The 20841-nt window shown below is 58.7% G+C and overlaps 1 protein-coding gene across 1 annotated transcript in view; it reads right to left on the minus strand.

Annotated features, from left to right (window-relative positions):
* Window positions 1-911: 911 nt before the first annotated feature.
* FOXO6 (forkhead box O6) overlaps window positions 912-20841 on the minus strand; it is a 93014-nt gene continuing 73084 nt past the window's right edge. Inside the window, exon 2 of the mRNA XM_038378018.2 lies at window positions 912-8123. Coding sequence (XP_038233946.2) covers window positions 6711-8123 — 1413 coding nt within the window. The 3' untranslated portion in view covers window positions 912-6710. The remainder of the gene's footprint in view (window positions 8124-20841) is intronic.

A 20841-nucleotide genomic window follows, 5' to 3' on the forward strand; every position in this document is an offset into this window, starting at 1 on the left:
CTCTGGGCCCACTGGGCCTGCCACTCACATCCGCTGCCCAGCCCACAGCGCTGCCTGCACACGCAGCTGCTGTCTCATTGTGGGGAACAGGTCCCCACTACACAAATGCTGCAATTTACTGATTCTCATCTATTGCCCAGTCTTGTGATTGACACTCATGGGTCCAGCCCAGCCTCTGGGGTGTTGGAGACCCCATTTTCCTGCCTCAATGACCTGGCCTTCTTTTGACTCTCAGTTTGGTCTTTAGTTCCAAGTGCCCAAGGGTCACACAGGCTCCTTGGTAGCTGAGGTGTGTTGTAAAATGTGTTAAATTGTAAGCTATCCCTTTACGTTCTAAGGGGGTTCCTGGGTCTGCTTGTAGGCAAGGGAAAGCTAGAGAGAAACAGGGGATCTGGGTCTAGCAGAGTCAGTCTGCAGCCAGCCAGCTAGCTGGGGTGAATTGGGCCTCTCTGTTTTAGGGAGCAGCCTGCTTTCTCTTTCTCTGGTTTTGAGTTCTGGTGCTTTGTTGTTCTAAATTCTAAGAAATAAAATTGTGTGATCATAGAAATATAGAGTCATAGAATATCAGGGTTGGAAGGATGTACCTAGTCCAACCCCCTGCTCAAAGCAGGACCAACCCCAACTAAATGTTGTAGCCTTCCAGAAGAGTGTCAATGTTTTTATCTAACGTCTCGGGATGTTTGCCAGGAACAAAACAATAGGGCTCCCAAGTATTGATTATTTTACTTGTCCCCACCTTTAATCTTCCAACTCCCTCTCTGGTACACCACATTCACTGACCCCTCCATCTCTTGCACACACACACACACACACACAGTGATATGCACACATGTGCATGCATGTGCACACACACACATGTGTGCAAACACACAAACATGCATGAACACACAAGCACGGAAGTCAGCTGGCCATACTTGTAATATTTAAAACAATTTTATTCATGAAAATATGCTGTACAATGCACTATACACAGTTCTTTACATTGCCACATACACAAACTCTAATAGCACAATCAAGAAGGTTACGTTGCCTACAATATATGTGCGGTGAGAGATGACAGCCTGTCCGAAACCCTCCCCCCAAGTCTGTACAGTTATAAATACGTGGGAAAGAATGAACTGAAACATCTGTATAAAGGAAACTGTTGGAGCCAGTCTCTCTGCGGAGCCCTGTCCCCGCCGGGGAGCCAGCTCCGCTCTCGGACTGCTCCTTGCTTGTGTGCCCATCGCTGAGTCACTGAAGCCAGGCCCCACCAGGCCAGACATGGGAGCCAGGCTGGGAGCGTGGGGCAGAGGGGGACAGTGCGCTAGGGAACTGGGTGGAAAGTTCAGAAGAGGAGTCTCCCGGGGGGGCTGGGTATGGGCTGTGCTTGGGGACTCATGTCCTGAGGGAGATTTAAAATAACCCCGCTGATTTCTTCAAATCAAAGAACTGGCCTTCTCCTTCCCTGTGCTCCCAGCCATGCTAGGAGCTGAGCAGCTGGTGGCTTGGCACTGATGTGGAGGCGCAGCGTGGCTGGGCAGGGCAGCCCAGCCGTCTCTAGGACTCCCTGGACGCGACACTGAAGCCGTGTTTAAACGTGGACTCATGGCCAAGCCACATGACAACAGGCTGCGTAGTGCAGACAGCACAGCCATGTGCTCGCAGGCCAGAGAGCCTCATGCATGGCTCCTTGCCTTGGGCCTGCACAGACTGCAGCAGGGCACAGAGCCAGTTCTGCAGCGTGTCGGGCCGTCGGGGGCCCCATGCTCCCCAGCTGCAGTGGGGGGGTTGCTGGCAGCCCTGACCGGGGTCAGAACTAGCAGCAATTCCACCAAGGAGACCAGTTCTCCTGCCCCAATCTCTAGACAGGTGGGGAGCAGGAGGCTGTGCCCAGCGCCCAGATCAGACCTGTGCACATATCATCTGACCCTTGCATACAGGAGACCGGGGGCCCAGGGCCCAGGATGGAAATGGAGCTGCAAGGGAATGACTGACCCTCCCCCCCACACCTAATCTATCCCCATGTGCCTTGGCCCCCTCTCCATCCCAATCCCTGAGCAGCGCTGCCCCCAGCACAGCCCTGCTCTCTTCTGCCTGCTCTGGCACTGGGGGTGCTGCACAGGTCACTGGTCCCTTGGCTCCTGCCCGGGCTCCTCCTGCCCTGCACCTAAACTCCCCCGCATAGGCCCAAGGGCGTGGGTGTTGCTGGGCACTCAGGGTGATGGGTTGCCCTGCCCAGCTCCCTGTCCGCCACCACACCCCTCGCACTGCACAACGACGGCACACACAATGCTTACCAACACAACTCCACCGTACACACAACAACCCCACAGTCACGAACCACAGACAGCTTCGCAAAACAACATGCCCGGGGCTGGCCTCCCTGGTCAAACACACGGTGGGGCGGGGCGAGGGGAGCAGGCCCAGGGGATGCCGGGAGCCGGGACGGGGAGGGGGGCTCTTCTCTGACTGAGGCCTCCGGCTGCTTCCTCTAAGTACCAATGGATGCTCAGGGCTGGACAAGGCCAAGGGGTTCCCGGGGCATCTCTGTCCCTCTCCCCATCTCCTTTTGGGAAGGGATGTAAACTCTAAGGCCCAGTTAGCACTGAGCTCCGGGGGCTGGGGCAGGTCGAGGCGCCCAGCCTGCAGAGGCCAGGGAAAGTCCCTGAGACTGGCAGAGAGCAGGAGTGGGGACGGGGCCTGATGCTGAGCACCAAGCACCCCAGTGAGCCTGTTCCAACCCCAGGACAGAGTCAGGCCTCCCTGGGCTGGGGTTCCCTGCCAGATGATGGCGTGTCTCCCACAGAGGGGCAGAGCTTGTGCACCAGGCTCCGTCTCTCCCCTCTGCATCTCCTCTCCCAAAGCAGGAACGAAAGCACCCGAGAGGAGCAGAGACTTTGCAGCAGAACCAAGCCTGGCAAGAACTGTGCCAGTCTGTGCAGCTGGCCCTGCCACCGAGGGGGGTGGTGCTGGATCCAAAGCCCCAAGTGTGTGGCTGGGGCTGGGAAGGGCGGGCGAGGTGACCGCCTGATGCCACATGCCGATGGCATTTGCCATCCAGTGCCTAACGCCACCATCCTCTATTGTGCTGCCGGGGATGTGCCTGGAAGATCAGGTGTTTGGAAGGAGGTAGCTCCCTCCTTTCTCTCACACAGGGCAGCACTGCTTCCCAAACACCCCTGGTGCTAGTAGGTGGTCCCAGCCCTGCAGCCCCCAGCCCCACGGTAAGTACGGCACCCTGCCGCACTCCTCCTCTCTAACCCTCCTTAACGCCCCCAGGCTAGGGCAGGGCAAGGGGGCTGGGTATTTCATAGCCACCTGTCATTTCTTTCTGCAATGAATTAAATACGTCTGAAAACAGAATGGGAGTGTCGAAACTGAATTAATGAATGAATGAATGAATGAATGAATGCTATCGACCAAATAATAATAATTTTTTAAAAAGCCTCTGAGAAATAATATCTAGAATAGAATATATTAAATTCTGTACATGATCCAACAATGTAAACTTAATTAATTAATTGGTAATAATGTCTTTATAAATAGACTACGACCTCTATGTACCTGGAGCAAACATCAATGGTACATCAATGGGCTCCTTTGTTATTCCCCACCATAGACACATGCCGGATACCTGATGGACCCTGGTCAGGTGAGGCAAGAGGACATGATGTATGCCCACCACAGGATGCCACTCTGCCCCAGGCAAGGAACAGCTGCTCCGTCTCCTATGGCCTCCATCAGGCATGTTGCCTGGCCCTTGGAAGATGCATTGGTTGTGATGTCCGGGGCTGGGAGAATTGCTGGAGGGGAGAGATGGGGATTTTAACAAACCCATCCCTTTCTCTGTGCCTGATAGCGCTTGGTGCTTCTGGGCCATTCACAGAGAAAGGAGGGGGGCTACAGGGCAGGGGCATGGGACAGCCCCAACCGGGGAGGGCAGCATCCTTCGGGGATCCACCTTGCATAGGGATGGGGACCCATCAGCAGCTGGGATCTCCTCCCACTCAGCAGCTGGGATCTCCTCTGCCCTTCAGATGTGCCTATGCTGACAGCTCCTGTGGGAGACAAGCCTGAACCCAGACGACAAAGCCACAGGCTCATGGGCCAATGCAGGGAGCTCCAGGTGCTTTCTACACCACCTGGCTAGAGACCCCTGAAGCCTGGCCGCCCCATGGAGTCAGGGAGCCCCCAGTTCCCGACTATATGGGATTATGCCAGGGCCAGTTCTAGGGTCCCTTTCTTGGGGGGCTGGTATGTGTGCTGGAGGTAATAATTAATTGGAGGTCACAACCAGCCTTCCAGGAGCCCAGGCCTGGTTAGACCCAGGAAATCTTGGTGTTTAAAAAAGTAAAATTTGGCTCTAGCATCAGTAGTTTGTCACTGTCACTTTCACTGCTCAGCGATGGGTCGCTCACTATGTAATTCGGCCTCTCTGACTATACTTTGGGGCCCCTGGAAGATCGTTTGGGAGATTAATGTTCCTCCCCCCGGCTGGGAAGCACCAGACCTGTGTCCTACAGTCAGAGTTCACACAAACCTTGGCTCCCACCCAGGGGTTTGCGCCCAGGTCGCTCGAGGCTCATGGTCCAAAGGACCAGGGAACTTAGAGCAAAGCGCCATGGAACAACGTGTGTCTTCATTTCAGAGCCAGGAGCCGGGCCCCAATTCAGGAGGAGCTGGACCCCCAAGGAAAAGTTCCAGCCCCAGAGCTCAGATGGTGTTTGGGCTTGACTTGTTAGAGAGACAGGGACTGTCTACAAGGCTCAGGCCCGTCGTTGTTGAACAAAACCCCGCTGTACGGGGATTCTTGCCTGGCCTGGGGGCCAGCAGAGCCCACTGCCTAGCTGTGCCTGCATTGCAGCTGCCAGCCTTCAGCTGAGCACCGGGCCCACTCCTGGCTCTTCTGGGCACTATTGCAGAGGCAAGGGGATTGGCACCCTTCTCACTTAATGTGAAGGATGCTCCCTCCAACTGGCTCGTCCCCAAATGCTGAGCACCTACTGTGCCCGCTCATGCTCGCTGCACTGCTGCCACCGCCCATCCAGCTCAGATGGGCAGTGCTCAGAAAGCATGCTGACTCCTGGAGGGCCCTGCTGCTAGACCCTGACATTTAGCCCCAGTGGCTCCCTGGTGTGGGGAGCAATAGCACCTCTCCCTTGCCTGACAGACTGGCAGCCCCCAGGCACCAGCCCAGAGCCTGCATACCGACCCATGGGGCAGGGGAGGGAAGGGTTTGCTGGTAGTGGGTTAAATGGTCTGAAAACACAGGGGCACAGTGAGCTCTGCAGAGGGCAACAAGTGTTTGAACCCCAAGTCCCACTGGGAGGTCCAGTGCCCCGGCGCTGAGCACCTCAAACTCTGGGGATGTTCTGCATCACAAGCCAGATCCAGGTTTTGCAATCATCTCCCAACCCTCTGCATATCCCTGATTATTAACTGCCATCTCCCATGAGCACGCGCTGCCTGTGGACTGCCTCCCCAGTGCAGGGCATAGCTCCCAGCACGGCTCTCCCGTTTGCTCTTCTAACAAGGTGATTATTCAACGGCAAGAGAGTGCATAAAATCAAATAAATAACTCCCCCACACACTCTCTAATCTCCCCCAGCCTACCTCTCCAGCAGGGATCCAGGCTAGCAGCATGCCCCTCCCAATAGGCGGCCACAAACCTCACACAGGCTCCTGGACCTGCAAAACACGCACCTGCAAAGCCGGCATTTGCACATGCAGGGGCATGCACACCTGTGCCCCCACCCGTGCACACACCAGCTGTGCATGGCACCAGGCATGTTGTATACAGACAGCTGCCAGTTGTCGGTGGGTTGGGATTTTTTCAGGCTCTGATGATTGAAAATGTGGCCATCCCCAAAGCTGGCTGAGATCAAACTGGCTCAGAATCCAGAATCAAACTCTGGAGAGAGCCCCGTGCGCGTGGGTGCTGCCAGCAGGCGGCCACAGCTGCTAGCTCCAGAGTTCAGAGGCTTTCCCTGGCTCTCCAGCTACCCCGGGGTTATATCAGGTTCTAGAACAGGCTTAAACAGTACATGGAAATCCACTGGTCTGCTATAGGATGAGTGAGTGGAAGGGGCTGCAGGCTGACGCTAACTCTGACTGCGGGGGGGGGGGAGCCTCCTCTGAGCCAGCCACCGCTCCTGATGGCTGCTGCTGAATTTTCTGAGCCTGCCCTGGAAAACAAGGGCCTTTGCAGTCATTGTGCCTCTGCTCCAGGGCTGCCACCCACTGTCCATCCTGGGCAGAACCAAACCAAACACGAGCACAAAGGGGGGGCCAGTCACCGATGGGGCAATTTGGAAAGCGAATGCCTTGGGTCCAGACTCTGCACTGCCTCTGCTGGGAACCCCCCAGGGGTGGAGGAGGGACAGGGCGTGCAATTAACCAGACTGCCTTTATGTCCACACCTGATGTGCTTTCTCTTTTGTTTTACTGTGCTAGGGAGAGAACTGGGGTGGGCCTGGGGCTCCCCAGCAGAGCCTGAGCTAGCTAGTCTGGCGCACACATCAATGCAGGTGATACATCTGGACTGGCTGGCGGGGCCGTGTCCTGCGCCCATATGGATCTGTCACCCTGTGGCTTGTGGTCAGGGTGGCTCTCAGGTTTAACAGATGGCTCTAGCCCGTCAGAACAAATAAAGGCAGAAGAGAAAGGAAAAAAAAGTCTGTTTCACTGTTCCCCATGTGACTCCTTGGTGGGAAGCGTCCGGCTTCATCTCAGCCAGGCACCCAGCTCTGGTTGGGGGGCTGAGGGGCGCTGGGCAGCGTGGCCATGTTGAGGCCATTCTGCGGGGGCAGAGCCGAGTCGAAGTTGAAGTCCATCTCATCGCTGTCCATAAAGTCATTGAGGATAATGGACTCCACGTCGCACTCCAAGCTGCCGTTGAACATGTCCAGGTCAAGGTCTGCTGGGAACCTGTCCTGGCCCAAAACAGGGGGGTGGATTGCCCCTTGGTAAGGGCCCTGGAGGGAATCCAGCAAGCTCATGTGTGCCCCCTGGGTATTGACGTAGGGATGGAGATGCCCATGGTGGGGCATGGCTGCCATGCTGCAGGAGTCACTAGGCAAGCTCATAAGGCTGATAGGAGTGGGTAAGGCACTGTTGCTGACAGCAGGGTGGTGGCTGGCTGGTGACGGGTGGTACAAAGTGTTGCTCTTCATGAGGGAGGCCGAGTGGGTGGTGTAAGAGGACAAGCCCAGCTCCCCGCCTCCACACATGAGGGCACTCTGTCTGTGGCTGCGGGACGGTGCCAGGACGCCGGCCTGAGCCAGGGGCGGCTCGCCCTGAGCCATGCTCTCCTTGTGCACGTAGGAGATGGAGGAGAGCAGGTCCTGCAGCGAGGCGCTCCGGTAGGAGCTGGCGGGCGAGAAGGTAGCTTGCTTGTTCTCCTGGATGGTCTGCATGGGCAGACGCCGCAGCAGGTTCATGGCGGGCTGGCTGTAGATGGTCCCGCAGTACGTGCTAGTGGCCGCCCCAAGCGTCGAGCACTTGGAGTTGAAGGTGAAGCTAGAGCTCCTCTGCCTGAGGCCGCCTGAGGGCAGCGGTTGGGAAGGGCTCATGTTGTAGCTGTCCTGCAGGTCGTCCAGCAGGCTCTCACCAAGCCCTTCGTTCAGGCTGATGGTGCCGGTCAGGTCGGTCAGCCGAGGCAGCTCCACGGAGCACCTGCTGGTTAGGGAGGGAGACATGGTGCTGGAGGGGCTGGGGTACATCAGCGGGGAGGATGGGGTGCCGTCGTCCTCTTCCAGCTCGTCCGGCTCATGGCTGGACATGATGGGGGAGAGGCGCCCGCCCAGCGTGCTGGCCGAGGAGTTGGCCCGTGTCCGGAAGTCGGCCCAGGTGTCATACTCATCGCTGGTGTGGGAGGCGGGGCTCTCAGACCACTTGGCCTGCTGGGAGGACGGGCTCTCCTCCCCACGCTCCTGAGTCGCCTGAAGCTGCTTCTTCTTGCTGGCTTTCCCTTTGATGCGCAGGAACTTGCTGTTGTTGTCCATGGAGACAGAGCGCCGGCGCGGCGGCTTGCCCGTCTTGCCACCCTCGGGGTTCAGCATCCACCAGGAGCTCTTGCCAGTGCCCTCGTTCTGCACGCGGATGAAGCGGGTGTGCAGGGACAGGTTGTGCCGAATCGAGTTCTGCAGAGACAAAACAAAGAGCCTCTGTCAGTGAGAGTCCCCAGCACCTCTGCCCCTGGGACTAGCGGCTAGCAGGGGGGCTTCCCTATGGTGTGTGTGGAGAAAGCACTGCACTGGGACCCCTGAGAGCCGGGCTCTATTCCCTGCTCTGCCACCTGCCTGCTGGGTGACCTTGGGCAAGTCACTGCCCCACTATGTGCCTCGGTTTCCCCATTGGTACAATGGGGATAATGATACTGACTCCTTGGTACAAGTGCTTTAAGATCTATGGCTGGGAAGAGCTGGGGGGTTTCTCTCCGTCTTCCTTTGGTGCACTGCTGGAGCGGCGCACATGTGCGCTGACATGCACTAGCCTGGGCAGCCGGGGATTTATTTAGCACTCAGCAAGGGCTCTGACAGCCAGGGTAAAGGAGCCTATACCACACCCCCCTACAACAGGGGCAGGGCTGGAAGAATTCACCCCAGCCTGCCAGATGCCTCAGCCTGGCCGGGCAAGGGACCACTGGGCGATGGCGCTCCACGGCACCTTCACTCCTTGGCCTCTCTGCTGTGGCTGCAGCAAGGGGACCTGTTGGTGCCACGGGGAGGGCTGCCCCCCAGGAGCAGCACTGAGATGCCCAACCCATACTGCACAAAGGCTACTGGACAGGAACAGCCCTCCGGCCCGACTCTGCATTCACACTGGTGTAAATCAGGAGCAGCTCCGCTGGAGCCGATGGCGGGACACTGATGTCAGATCGTGACTGGCATCAGAACCAGGCCCTGAGCTTCTGGCGACCAGGGCCTCGTGAGAAGGGCTCCCTGGTCCCACTCTCAACCCCCTTCCCCCAGCACAGACTCCTGGAGCCCTCCTTCGGGGCCCCCTTCCCACCACAGCACCATGCATAGTCCTCTTCGGACCCAGAGCACCCATCCCGCTTGCCTCGCTGGCGCCGGGCACATGCCAAGTCCCTCACCGGCCTGGCAGACAGACCTTTTCTACCAGCCTCCCCGGTGGGCACGGAGTCCCTGTTCCTGTGCTCGGGCTGGCTTCAAACTCTTCTCACCAGCCCTGGCTACTATTGCCCGGCGAACGCCGTGCCTCCCCCACACCAGGAGGGAAGAAAGAAAACATTTCCAAAGCTCCTGCAAGCTGCCTCCTTCCTCGCTCACCCAGGCCACCCCCCAACCTGGGGCAAAGGTGAGCCTCTAGACTGGCTCCCAGCACACACGGCACTACTCTAGCCAGGTTTGACACCGGTGCGTCGGACGGCTCCCGCAGCGCATTCGCTCACTGACTGCACCGCAGTCACATGTGCTTTGTTCTCTCGTTCTCTCCCTGCAGGAGAAGCGTGTGCCGTGGTGGGCAGGGTCTGCTTTGATGAGTACCCTGGGGCTCTGTGTTTCTGGCAGAGGGGGCAGGTCTGAGCAATGGGCCGGGCCCAGGGGCAGAAGGTGCTGAGGTGTGGGATGGGCCTTGGCTCTGGGGGGAGTTCAGCCCCAGCGGCAAGTCGGGCTGCAGAGACCTGCAGGCTCATGGACCTTGCAGCTAGGAGCCTAGCTGCGCTCAATCTACGTGTAATGCCGACAGACCCTGGGCGTCGGCGGACGGGACTGAACCTGGGACCTCTGGAGCTAAATGAATCAGCCTCTACCGCATGAGCTAAAAGCCAACTGGCTACTAGCTAAGGCTGTAGAGCAGACCCATCAATTGCTCGCTCTCTAAGTGGTCTTGGTGCCACGAGATGGGACAGAGCACCACACCCAGGAGGTGTGTGGGTACATATGCATGGCCCATTAAGGGTGGGTGGGTCCCCCCTGGCCCAGCCCTAGGCCAGGGCAGTGGGGACATTACAGCCCAGGGGACTCAGGCCCAGCTCCCTCCAATTCCCTCAGCCCATCATCTGTATCAGCAAATCGGGAGCCACCCCCACATGCAGGAAAGGTCAGCCCAGCCATCTTGAACGCACCAGCGCAGATACAACAGCATGTCCCCCAGGGACCGGCTCCACGGCAAGAATGGCGGCTGTTCAAAGCAAGTTGGCGTGAAGAGTTGGCCAGCAGCCAGCTGCCTGGGCTCCGCTCACACCAGGAACCCGCATGCTGCACGCGGATCAGGGTCTGCCCCTGGGCAAGGCGCACATCCCCCGGCATCACACACCTGGCACGAGGGCTGCTTGCAAACCCTTACGGGGATCCCGTCCCCAGCAGGGATCCTCTCCTGCCCCCCAATCCTCCCCTTAAATATGAGGTGTGATCCTGACCTGCCTGAAGCCCAGAGCATGTGAGTTCTGGGGCCCGTGTCTCAGGCCCATCTCTCCTGCCAACAAATGCAGAGTTTGGCTATTGAGGGTGAGATGCTGCTTGCCTGGCTCCCCCCGAGTGGCTCCTTCCCCTGCAGCCTCCTGAGGACAGCACAAAACACAGGCATGGGCGTGGTGGTATCCGACTCTGATTTTTCCTCAGCAGCACTTTTGAATCCTGGTGCCAGGTGCTTCTGCAGCCACCTCAGTGCTGCCCGCTTGCAGCAGGAGCCCGTCTGATGCTGCAGCGTCCTGGTTCTGCGTTCACAGCCTCCCAGAGCTGGTGTGATTAGACTCCCCCAGGGCGCAGCCAAACCCTGGACAGAGAACACGGGAGCCACGTGGACAGGCAGGACACAAAGGCTCTCCCAGCTGTGCCACACCAGCACTGTCCTCACCCGCGGATGCATTTCCGACGCCATCGAATGCGGGGTTCCATTCTGAGGGGGAGCAACAGGCAGGGCCACGCTCTTCCGCTCACCCCCCATGCTTCAATGCTACAGCAGGGAAGTCCAGGCATGATGCATGCGGGAGGTGGGGACCGTCACTCTGTGACCCATGGATTATTCCTCAGAGTTCGGGGGAGTTTGCCCATGGAATTCCCAGTGGGCACCCTGCAGCCGCCAATAGCACATGTCACTTGTGGGGATGCTACAGAACGCCGGGCCCTTGGGAGGTGGCATGATGAATGCTCCCCAAGGCTGCCTCACACCTGGCCCCACCAGACAGCCGGGGGCTGCGCTTTGCTCCCTAATGAGCCCCTCTGCCCCCTCGCTGCCTTGAGAGCCCCTTTCAGAGATTCAGAGTAGTAGCTGTGTTAGTCTGTATCAGCAAAAAAACCCCAAGAAGTACTTGTAGCACCTTAGAGACTAAATTTGTTAGTCTCTAAGGTGTCACAAGAACTCCTCGTTTTTTTTCCATTCAGATATTGGTCTGGGGTGAAGGGGAGGGGTGATAGGACTCCTGGGTTCTACATGCTGCTGTGCCGCCAACTCACTGTGTGACCTTGGAGGAAGTCATGTGCCCTGGCCGTGCCTCAGTTTCCTGTCTGTGAATGGGGATAAAGGTGGTTCCTCTGTAGCAGGCCCAGTGCCCAGCACAATGCAGAGAGCTGAGGGTGGAAGAGACCAGCTCTCGGGCCTAGGCAGGGGGCATGCTGCACCAGCTGGAAGCGAGAGATGGGAACATCACAAAGTTTGCAGAAGGGTTGCCTGTGGCTGAACAGGCTCCTGGGTCCGGGTGTCTGTCCCGGCCCTGAGGGAAAGAGGTTAGCCCCAGGCCAGCCCAGCTGGGGAAGGAGCAGGGGAGGGGGAAGGAAGTTGCCGAGGTGCCTGGGAGAAGTTTGGTGCGGCTGCCAGCCTCGAGTGGCATACTAATGAGAAGCCGTGCGAGCTCCGGGCCCATCCATCAGATTATGTAATGGCTTCCTTCTCCGCACTTCATTTATCTGGAGATTGCTCCCAGCCTGGCTCCTCGCCAGCAGCCACCAAATCCAAGTCTACAGAAATCAATCTCGCGCTGACTGATTAAGCCGTGTTTAGAACTAATTGCTCCTTCGTGTGTGGGGAGAATAAATTATGGGCTTTAATTTCACATCTTTAAAATGCAACTGCAGGTATGGGCTGGCCATTAACCCCTTCCCAGCCTGCCCTCAGCACGGAACAGCCCCTGTGCCACCTGGCCAGGCTGCCCCACAGTCCAGACGGACTCAGGCCAGGGCACCCAAGTGGGAAACACCTGCCACTGCTAGGGGCATCTGTGGGGCACATGGGCGAGGGGCGCCTTGGCCCTCCATTCCCTCGCAGCCTGCTGGCTGTCCCCAGGAGCCACACGGCCATGGGCAGCAGGACTGGCACTAATCAGTCCCGGGAGACACGCCCCATCCAGCCCAGAGCACCTAGGGGGCTAGTCACTCTGCCTCCCTCCTTATCCCCTTCCTCTCCCCCATTGCCCTCCCCTCCAGCTCCATGGCCCACTGCCTCCTGCCCCCCAGTCCCCTTTCTCTGCCTTCTGCCCTCACTCCAGCCTCCCGTCTGCCTGCTGGCACACAGTGCCTGGGGCCAGCCATGCCCTCCTGGCATCGCACAGGCCAGCTCCGCAGGGAATCCCTGTCCCACCAGGCGATGTCTCTGTGCTGCTGCTAAGAGCCTGGCCCATCCTGGCCGACATAGCAGAGACGCTCCCGAGGGGCTGGTGCTCAGCCGCCCAGGGGTCTGGGCCGGGGGCGCAGTGGCTCCTCAGGCTGTGGCAGCCCCTGATGCTCAGCGCTGGGCGAGATGCAGGGCGCACCTGGGAGGCAGCACTGTGCTCTACAGCCTGGGCCCCACGAGGGACATGGTGCAAACTTCTTCCGCTGATGCCACCCTGAGCCAGCCCTGCCGCCAGCAGGAGTGTGGGGCGTCCTGCTGGCCAGACACCTGCAACAGCTGGCAGAGATAGGCTAACGCATGCCCTGACTGCAACGCCAATGACCAGGCTTGCCGCACTGCAACCAGCAGAGCCCCACTGCTGCTAGCAACAGCACAAAGTGCCCTCGGGTGGGCAAGGCTCCTGGTCTACAGACCACCTGTCACCCTCTAATCGGGGCACTGGTGCTCAGGGATTGAGCTTCAGCCAGGAGCTGCCAAGAGGTGGGGCTTTGTTGTCTAACCCTAAGTTAGGGGTCTTATCCCCAGAACTGCTAGAGCCTGAACAGGGGTAGGATACAGCATCCCCTCAGGCAGGGGGATGCCAGGGCAAGCTCTGCACATGGCCACACCAATGCACTACAGTCTCGAGGGGTGAGAGGGGAGTCCAGTCTCCAGAACTCGCTCAGCCCTCAGCCTCCCTGCTGATGCTGCCAGCGAAGTGCCTGGCAGTGTCGGTGGTGTGGATGCCAGTCCACTGAGAATGGCTCAGGCAGGCCCTGACTGGCATCAGGCTGCAAGGATGGGCCCTCATGCACTTGTGCACCTGGCTAGCTCCGGCCAGCGTCCCATACCACCTCCCTTCATGGCTGGCCGGCACCAGCCTGGCAAGGTGAGGGCAGAGGAGCCTGCGGCTGCAGGGCCAGGGACATCGCAGTGCCTGGCGCTCCTCCAGGCTGAGGGGCGCTGGGGGAGAGGGGAGGGATTTGGGCGGGCTGCCCAGCGGGATGCCCAGCTTGCTCCGCTCCGCGGGAGACCAGACAGGCAATGGCAGCTCCAGGGAACGGCACTGCCATGCTGGAGAGGATGCTCTTTCCCACTCGCTCGCACAGTGTGGTCCCAGCCCCAGCCCCAGCTTGCCCTGCCCTCGCCAGGCCAGACCCACGCAGCCACCCGTCCCCTCACCCAGGCCCCAGCAGACGCTTCTCAGGGCTGATGCCAAAGCTGCTCCCGGGCCTCTGCTGAGGCTGCTCCCTCTCCCTGGCTTCACCCCTAGCACCCCTGGCTGGCTGGATCCTCCAAGGCCACTTAGGCCAACTAGTGAGCGGCAGTTACACCTGGGGCAGGGCAACAAGCTGGCAATGCAGCGAGCTGGAGGCACTGATGCCACCCCCCACTGCAGCACTGCCAGGCTGGCTCCTTGCACTGCCCCATTTGGCCCCCCGGTGTGGTGGGGTCCCTCTTTCGGTGTATTCTGCAGAGCGGGCCCCGCTGCCTCAGTCTGGCAGCACCTCTCGCAGCACCCTGCGGCAGAGCACTGCGGTACCGCTGCCCCCACTGCCAGCCATGCCAGGCACGAATGACGGCACCCCCGGCGCCGGGGAGAGAGGCGCGGCAGCAGCCTGTGTGCACTTGCTGCTTTGACGGGGGGCAGGGTCCCAAGGCGGGCGCTAGCACCCCCACTAGGGATCCCAAGTGCCCCGAAGCCTCTCAGGTGCTTCTCCGTTGGGAGCCAGGCATGGGGATGGTCTGGGGCAGAATACAGGAGCCACCGTCTGGGCCACACCGCTCCAGCCCCAACATGCTTCTGGCTGGCCCTGCACTGGCTCCCCCAGAGTTCAGCAGGAGTTGGGAGCGCTCAGCACCTGGCAGGATGGGGCCCTGCCCCCTAAACACAGGAAGACAGATCCTGCCTGAGCTGCCACCTCCTTTGTGCCAGGAAGTGACCGGGACAGGTGTGGCACAATTTATGGGGAACTACAGACACCTGATCACCTTGCCAGCACCTAGCAGGTGCGGAAGCGGGGGGGGAGAGGCAGGTGCAGAGCCTGCGGCCTGTGAATGGCACCAATGCAGCCTGAGGCGACTACATCTCACTCGTCTCTGCAAAGCAGTCATGCAGGAGATGCTGGTGCCCCAAGGTGTGGATTGGGGTGGGTGAAAAGCCACCTCCTCCACTGGGACAGGGAATCGCTGCTGGCTGGGCTAGGGGTTTAGCCGGGGGGCTGAAAGGTAATGCCGAGGCCAGATGGAACCGTGGGTTCCCCTGCAGTACTTACAACGGGGCCTTTGCATCAAATACCTTCCCGAGCCCCTGGCTTCAGCTTTCCACTTCCAGCCGCTGCCTTTCTCCTTTTTTAGGCAATTCCAACAATTGGAAATCTCTCCCCTCCCCGAACTTGGCACCCAAACCCATCCGCACTTGGCAGCAGGCCCGGCAGGCTGCTGCGCTGGCTGGGATGGGGTGCTGCCCCCTCCCCTGCCTGAGACTGAGGAACCAGCCCAGGGGGCAGGAAGGGGAGCAGCTCGGTGCCAATCAGTGCGGGGAGGCTGCTGCCTCCTTCCTCAGAAAAGGTTCTTTAAGAGCAAAAAGGAAACTGCAATTAATTGTAGCTGAGCCGAGCTGGGGACTCAGTGCCGACCGCGTCCAGGACTCTGCTTCATTAGAGCCCTGAGGCACTTTGCTTGCTGCGTGTGGGTGGGCACTCGTGGCAGGGCAGCTGGGCTCTGCAGGGAGAGGATGCGGGGGCAGGGACAGGGACACGGAGCTTAATTAATGGACTGGAAGAAGCCTGGTTGCTTCTTGCCCACAGCAGCGTCCTCAGGATGAGACGCCCAGCCCTTAGCAATGCACCAGGACACAGATGCACCTCTGCCATGGGCAAACAGCTCCGGCCAGCCCACAAAGCAGGGAGCGAGGGCAGGCTGTTTGCGGGAGCCAGCGTGTGTGTGTGGGGGCAGGGGGACAGGCTGGGCCAGTGGCTGCTGGGGCCGGCACTGCTCCTGCGGGCAAACTGGGCTGAGTGCTAAAGACACATGGCACTGACCAAACACGTTGCACCTGCAGCGACTCCAGCCAATTAACCATCCAACGGCAGGTATCCAACGTCTGGCCACAGGGAAGGGCTCGCCCTAGGTCACATGGCACATCAGGACCAAGAAACTCCTGGCTCCCAGGCCTGTGCACTCACCACTAGTCCACACTGCCTCTCACAGCTTCAATCAGCAGGTGCGTCATGAGTCACAAACACAAACCAAAGCCACACGAGGAGACACAGCAATGACACCCTCGGCTTTTCGCTGCTGCCCCCCTCCGCCCCCTTCACATCCGCATGAGGAGACACAGCAATGATGCCTTAGCTTTCCCCAGCAGCCTCTCCCCTGTCACTGCCGCCTGCCCCAGGCCATTGACCCCTCTCCTGCCCCCTCACACCCGCTCCCTCTTACTGATGCAGCCCCTCAAAGATCTCCAGTCAGCCTGAGACCATTGGACACCAGCCCTCCCTCCCCCCCATCAGACACTGCCCCTGCCCTGATGCCCGGCTGTCTTGCTGAGGCAGAAGTCTCTCCTAGCCAGCTAGGTTATGAATGGGCTCTGGGCCTTTGGCACGACCTGAGGGTTCCTGGGGGGGCCTGGGCAACCCCAGAAGTGCAGGCATCTCCCCCACACGGTGAGCACCTCCAAGGCGTCACTTGGTTGCACTGATGGCCAGGCACACAAAGCTCTTACCAGGCAAGGCGCCACACGGCCACAGGCCATGGGAGGAAAATGTGGTGTGTAGCACGGCCTGCCCAGGGAGTCGCTGGCATGGGATTCCCCCAGCACAGCTCCGAGTTGGCTGGGAGAGCCCCAGGGGGCCTGCGCAGCCAGCTCTCCGGCTCGTAGCCAGAACCACAGAAGATGGCAATGCCCACAGCTCAAAGGGCAGCCTCAGCCTTGACAGGGGCCGCAGCTCAGCCAGGAGGTGGCTCTGCACCTGGCCGGAAACGGACAGGGCAGAGCAAGCTGCGGCTGGTGACCCAGCAGGGGGGCACTGCTCCCCACATCAGCACCCAGGAAAACCCCAGCATGGGGCTGGGGGTGCTGGCCAAGTGAAATGTTCAGGGAGCTCCTGCACTTGGGGTCATTACTGATAGCATGGTGCCACTTCCTGTCCTAAACTGCTGAATGGCTTTGCTGTGCTCTGTTATACAGGTGCTGTACTCCACCTCAGAGGTGGCTGCCTGCCAGTGGCAGGTGAAATAGCCCTTGGGAGAACTGCCAGGCTAGGCTGTGTTAGCTGACACAGGCAGCAGCGGGCAGGGGTATTATCACTTGCAGCAGCAGATATGTTGGCTCTGGGCAGCCAACTCATGAGGAGAGGCTCTGGGCCTGGCTAGGAAGGTCCCTGGCAGCCAGCAGTGTAGAGAGCAGAGAGGGAGGCGGGAGAGGCAGCTGCCCTAGGAGCTGGAGGTTGGAGGGATATGCAGGTAGGCAGGCCCCTGCGAAGGCTGCCGGCGGGTTTCCCAGCACAGCAGAATCCCCAGCTGCCATCCCATATGCCTTGCCTCACACCCGCTCCATCAGCCCTGCATCCCCAGGGGGCTGGATAGACACTCCAGAGAGCGGAAAGGCGCTAATCCCAATGGTGCCTCCCCCACACCTCCCATGCCAGCAGGCCCAGCACAGGGAGACGTGCATGCCAGGAAAAAAGCCCCCATCCCCCTGAGCTGTTCTCCAAGAAGCCTCATTGTCAAGGGAAACAGCCAGTGTGAAATCGGTCTGATTAGCAATTAGTCCCATTGTGAAAGGATTAGCCGGACCCATTGTTCTGATGAGTGGCTTGACTAGTAATTTGCATCTGGAAGGAGCTGTCCATTTTCTCACCATCCTTCTGCCAGGACAGACACCCGTCTGGGGCAGTGCCACTGAGCACCCTGCGGCTGGGACCCGGGCAGGATGCAGTGGCTAGCCAGCCGCAGGGCCGGGAACGGTGCAAGAGCCTGGGATCAGACTCTGCAAATATGGTGCCTAACATTGGGCACCTGCCCACCCATCCATCCACCCTTTGGCACCGGCGGGTGTGAGCTGCTTGTCCATGCCACTGAGCCCTGCCTCCCTTGCAAGGCAGGAGGAGCTGTTGCGGCTTACCACCTCTGGAAAGCTAGTTACTTAGGCTATGTCTACACGGGCAATTGAGTGACAAAACTTTTGTCATCCAGAGGTGCTAAGCCCCCCTCCCACCCCGCCCCCAAAGACAAATATTTTGCTGCAACAAGTGTGTGTAAACAGCGCGTTGTGGGCAGGAGCACTATCCTGTCTACAACACAAATGCCGCTCATTGGGGAGTAGAAGTATTTTGTCGGCAAAATTGCTGACAAAAGCGGCTACACTGCCCGATTTTTAGCGACACAGCTGTGTTGACACGGCCATGTCGCTGAAAGCTGTGTAGTGTAGACAAAGCCTCAGTTAGGTGCCTCAATTTACATTCCTTTTGGAGGCTCCTGGTTTCAGCCTCAACTCTCTGGCAAGCACAAGGGCTGGGATTAGCCGGAGCCAGACGAGCCATTCAGAGCTGGGGACAGGCACAAAGCCAGCGACCAGAACTACCCACAAAGCTGCCCGGCCCCCGACCAACTTCCCAGGAGCAACTCCTTTCACCTGCTTGTCCTGACAGCCCGAGCGGATGGTCCCCAACGTACCAGGCCAAGGGAACTGCCATGGAAGAGTGACACAGTGCTCCCACCCCTGGCCAGCCCCTGCCCACCTCCTGGGGCATTGACGGCTCCACCACAGACAGGCTCCAGGATCCAGGGACAGGGTGGGTTGTGCTTTGGCTAATAAAGCTGGATCCGGGAGCGCCTGCTCCCCCGGCAGCTAGCAAGGGGGCTGAGAGACCGGCATTGCACTTTGGGGCACCGAGGGGCCCATCTCGATGCACAGCCTCCCCCACACCCTCCCCTTCGCTGTTCCCTGCCTGGAGACGTCACCCTGACCAAAGAGATTCCCCGTGAGAGCCTGTGACCACACATAGCAGGGCTGCTGGCTCATCCTCACGTGTCCTGAGATGAACTGGTGGGAAGCAGCTGCTGGTCTAGACCGAGGTGGGGCCCGGCCTCCCCTTGCTGCATGGGGCGGGCCAGGCCCTGGGGGCGGGGGAAGGGGGGTTCTCTTCAGCGGGGGAATGCAGGCTACAGCAGCTGGCGTGTGTGTGTGTGTGTGTGTGTGTGCGTGTGTGTGAGCTAGGAGTCGGGGGGTGGGGATGGGTGACGCATGGAGGTGGAGCTCACAGCGCCTGCATGCCACAGGTCTCGGGGCTCAGCAGGGAGCTGGCAGGGCCTGCTTGGAGGGCGGTCCCATGTGTCTGATGGGCAGAGTGCCCGTCAGCTCCACGAGGAGGGAGGTGTTTGCTCGCAGGACCAAGCTGAGCACTGTGCCAAGCGTGAGACTTCCCTGGCGCTGGCAGGTGCTTGCAGCACGTGGGGTCTGGTTCAAATCCTGCTCATGTCAGCAGTGACCAAAATGCATCCCCATCCAGATGCCAGTCAGCAAGCTGCTTGCGGCAAGCCCCGACCTCGGCCCAGCACTCGTCAGTTGCTTTGTCAATGCTCTGGAAGGACGTCTCACAGCAGGGCCAGGAACGTCTGCAGATGGCCTAGCCACCGATGGCGCGGTAAATAACGATGGGCCATGGCGTCCTGAGTCCCTGGGTAAGGTGGGCTCAGCCGAACAATGTGTTCTACCAGCCCAAAGCAAGGTACAAAGAGCACAGGTCACACTTACAAAAGGGGCCTCTGTATCCCAGAGAGCAGGACTCTGCCAGGGACGCTGGGTCCCGGGAGATAACCAGCTGGCCAGGAGCTCCCAGTGCAACGTGACAGCAACAAGGCAACTCAATCCTTAGTCATATGAGCAGAGGAGTATTACACAGGAGAAGGGAGGGGCTGTTCCCTTGGCTTGTGGCCTGGGTCTCGTGTCCAGGTCTCTTGTCCCCACAGCAACAATTATGTTGAAAAATTTGAAAGGGTTCCGAAAAGGGCTGTGAGAACGAGCCATGGTCTGGAAACCTGCCTGCCAGCGAGAGACTAAAGAAGCTCAATTGATTTATTTCAGAGTCGCAGCCGTGTTAGTCTGTATCCGCGAAAAGAACAGGAGTACTTGTGGCACCTTAGAGACTAAGCTGTAGCTAATGAAAGCTTATGCTCAAATAAATTTGTTAATCTCTAAGGTGCCACAAGTCCTCCTGTTCTTTTCAATTGATTTAGTTCATCCATGAGAAGGTTAAGAGGTGACTTGATCCCAATCTGCACAGATCTCCAAGAGGAGGAGATCTGAGACAGCAGATGTCTCTAATCCAGCAGTTAAAGGCACCAAAAGCTGAAGATAAATGGATTCAGGCTAGAAACCAGGTTCACATTTTTAACAGTGATATGAATTAACCATTGGAGCAACTTAGGCCTTGTCTTCACTGTGGAGTTAACTCAAGGTATCTACACGCAACAATTCCTCTTGAGTCAGCCTAGCTCAGATGAGTGAAGCTACACTGTGGACAAACACTTGATTTGCACAGACTGACTGTGTTACCAGCTGACGAGTTGTGACAGACAACTTGAGTACCATGCACTGCTGCCCCAAGGAAAGAGGGATTGTGCGAAGATGGCAGTTCGGTTAGGGGCAATACTCGAGTTATAACTCAAGTTAACTGCAGTGAAGACAAGCCCTTAGCTAGAGACTACTGGATTCTCCATCACCAGAAAGCATTGACTCCAGGCTGGACGTCTCTGCCTGAAAGATCTGCTCTAGCTCAGCCAGAATTTACAGGCTTGATGCAGAAACTACGGGCTGAGGTTCTCTGGCCTGCGCTATGCAGGAAGTCAGACTGGATGTTCACAGTGGTCCCTGACTACCTTAAAATCTGTTAATCCAGCTCCTAGCATGTGCTCTCTCCAGAACTACGAGCTCCACTGTGAGTCCCCTGGCTGGCAGGCCCAGCGAAGACCAAGCCCCACTCCCTGCTGCTCAGCGGGAGCACACGGTGGGTGGAGGCAAGCTAGTCTACTGCACGGCTCCATGGTGCCCCTGCACCAAATTCACTTGACAACAAGGGGAGAGAGAGAAACAGTCCGGCCACCAGGAGCTGCTGAGGAGCGGGCAGGAGAATGGAGCCGTACAGACCCATATGGACCATCTGTGATGGCCTGTGATGGGATGTTAGATGGGGTGGGATCTGAGTTACTACAGAGAATTCTTTCCTGGCTGGTGAATCTTGCCCATATGCTCAGGGTTCAGCTGATCACCTTATTTGGGGTCGGGAAGGAATTTTCCTCCAG

This window comes from Dermochelys coriacea, chromosome 19 (genome assembly GCF_009764565.3).
Source record: "Dermochelys coriacea isolate rDerCor1 chromosome 19, rDerCor1.pri.v4, whole genome shotgun sequence".
NCBI lineage: Eukaryota > Metazoa > Chordata > Testudines > Dermochelyidae > Dermochelys > Dermochelys coriacea.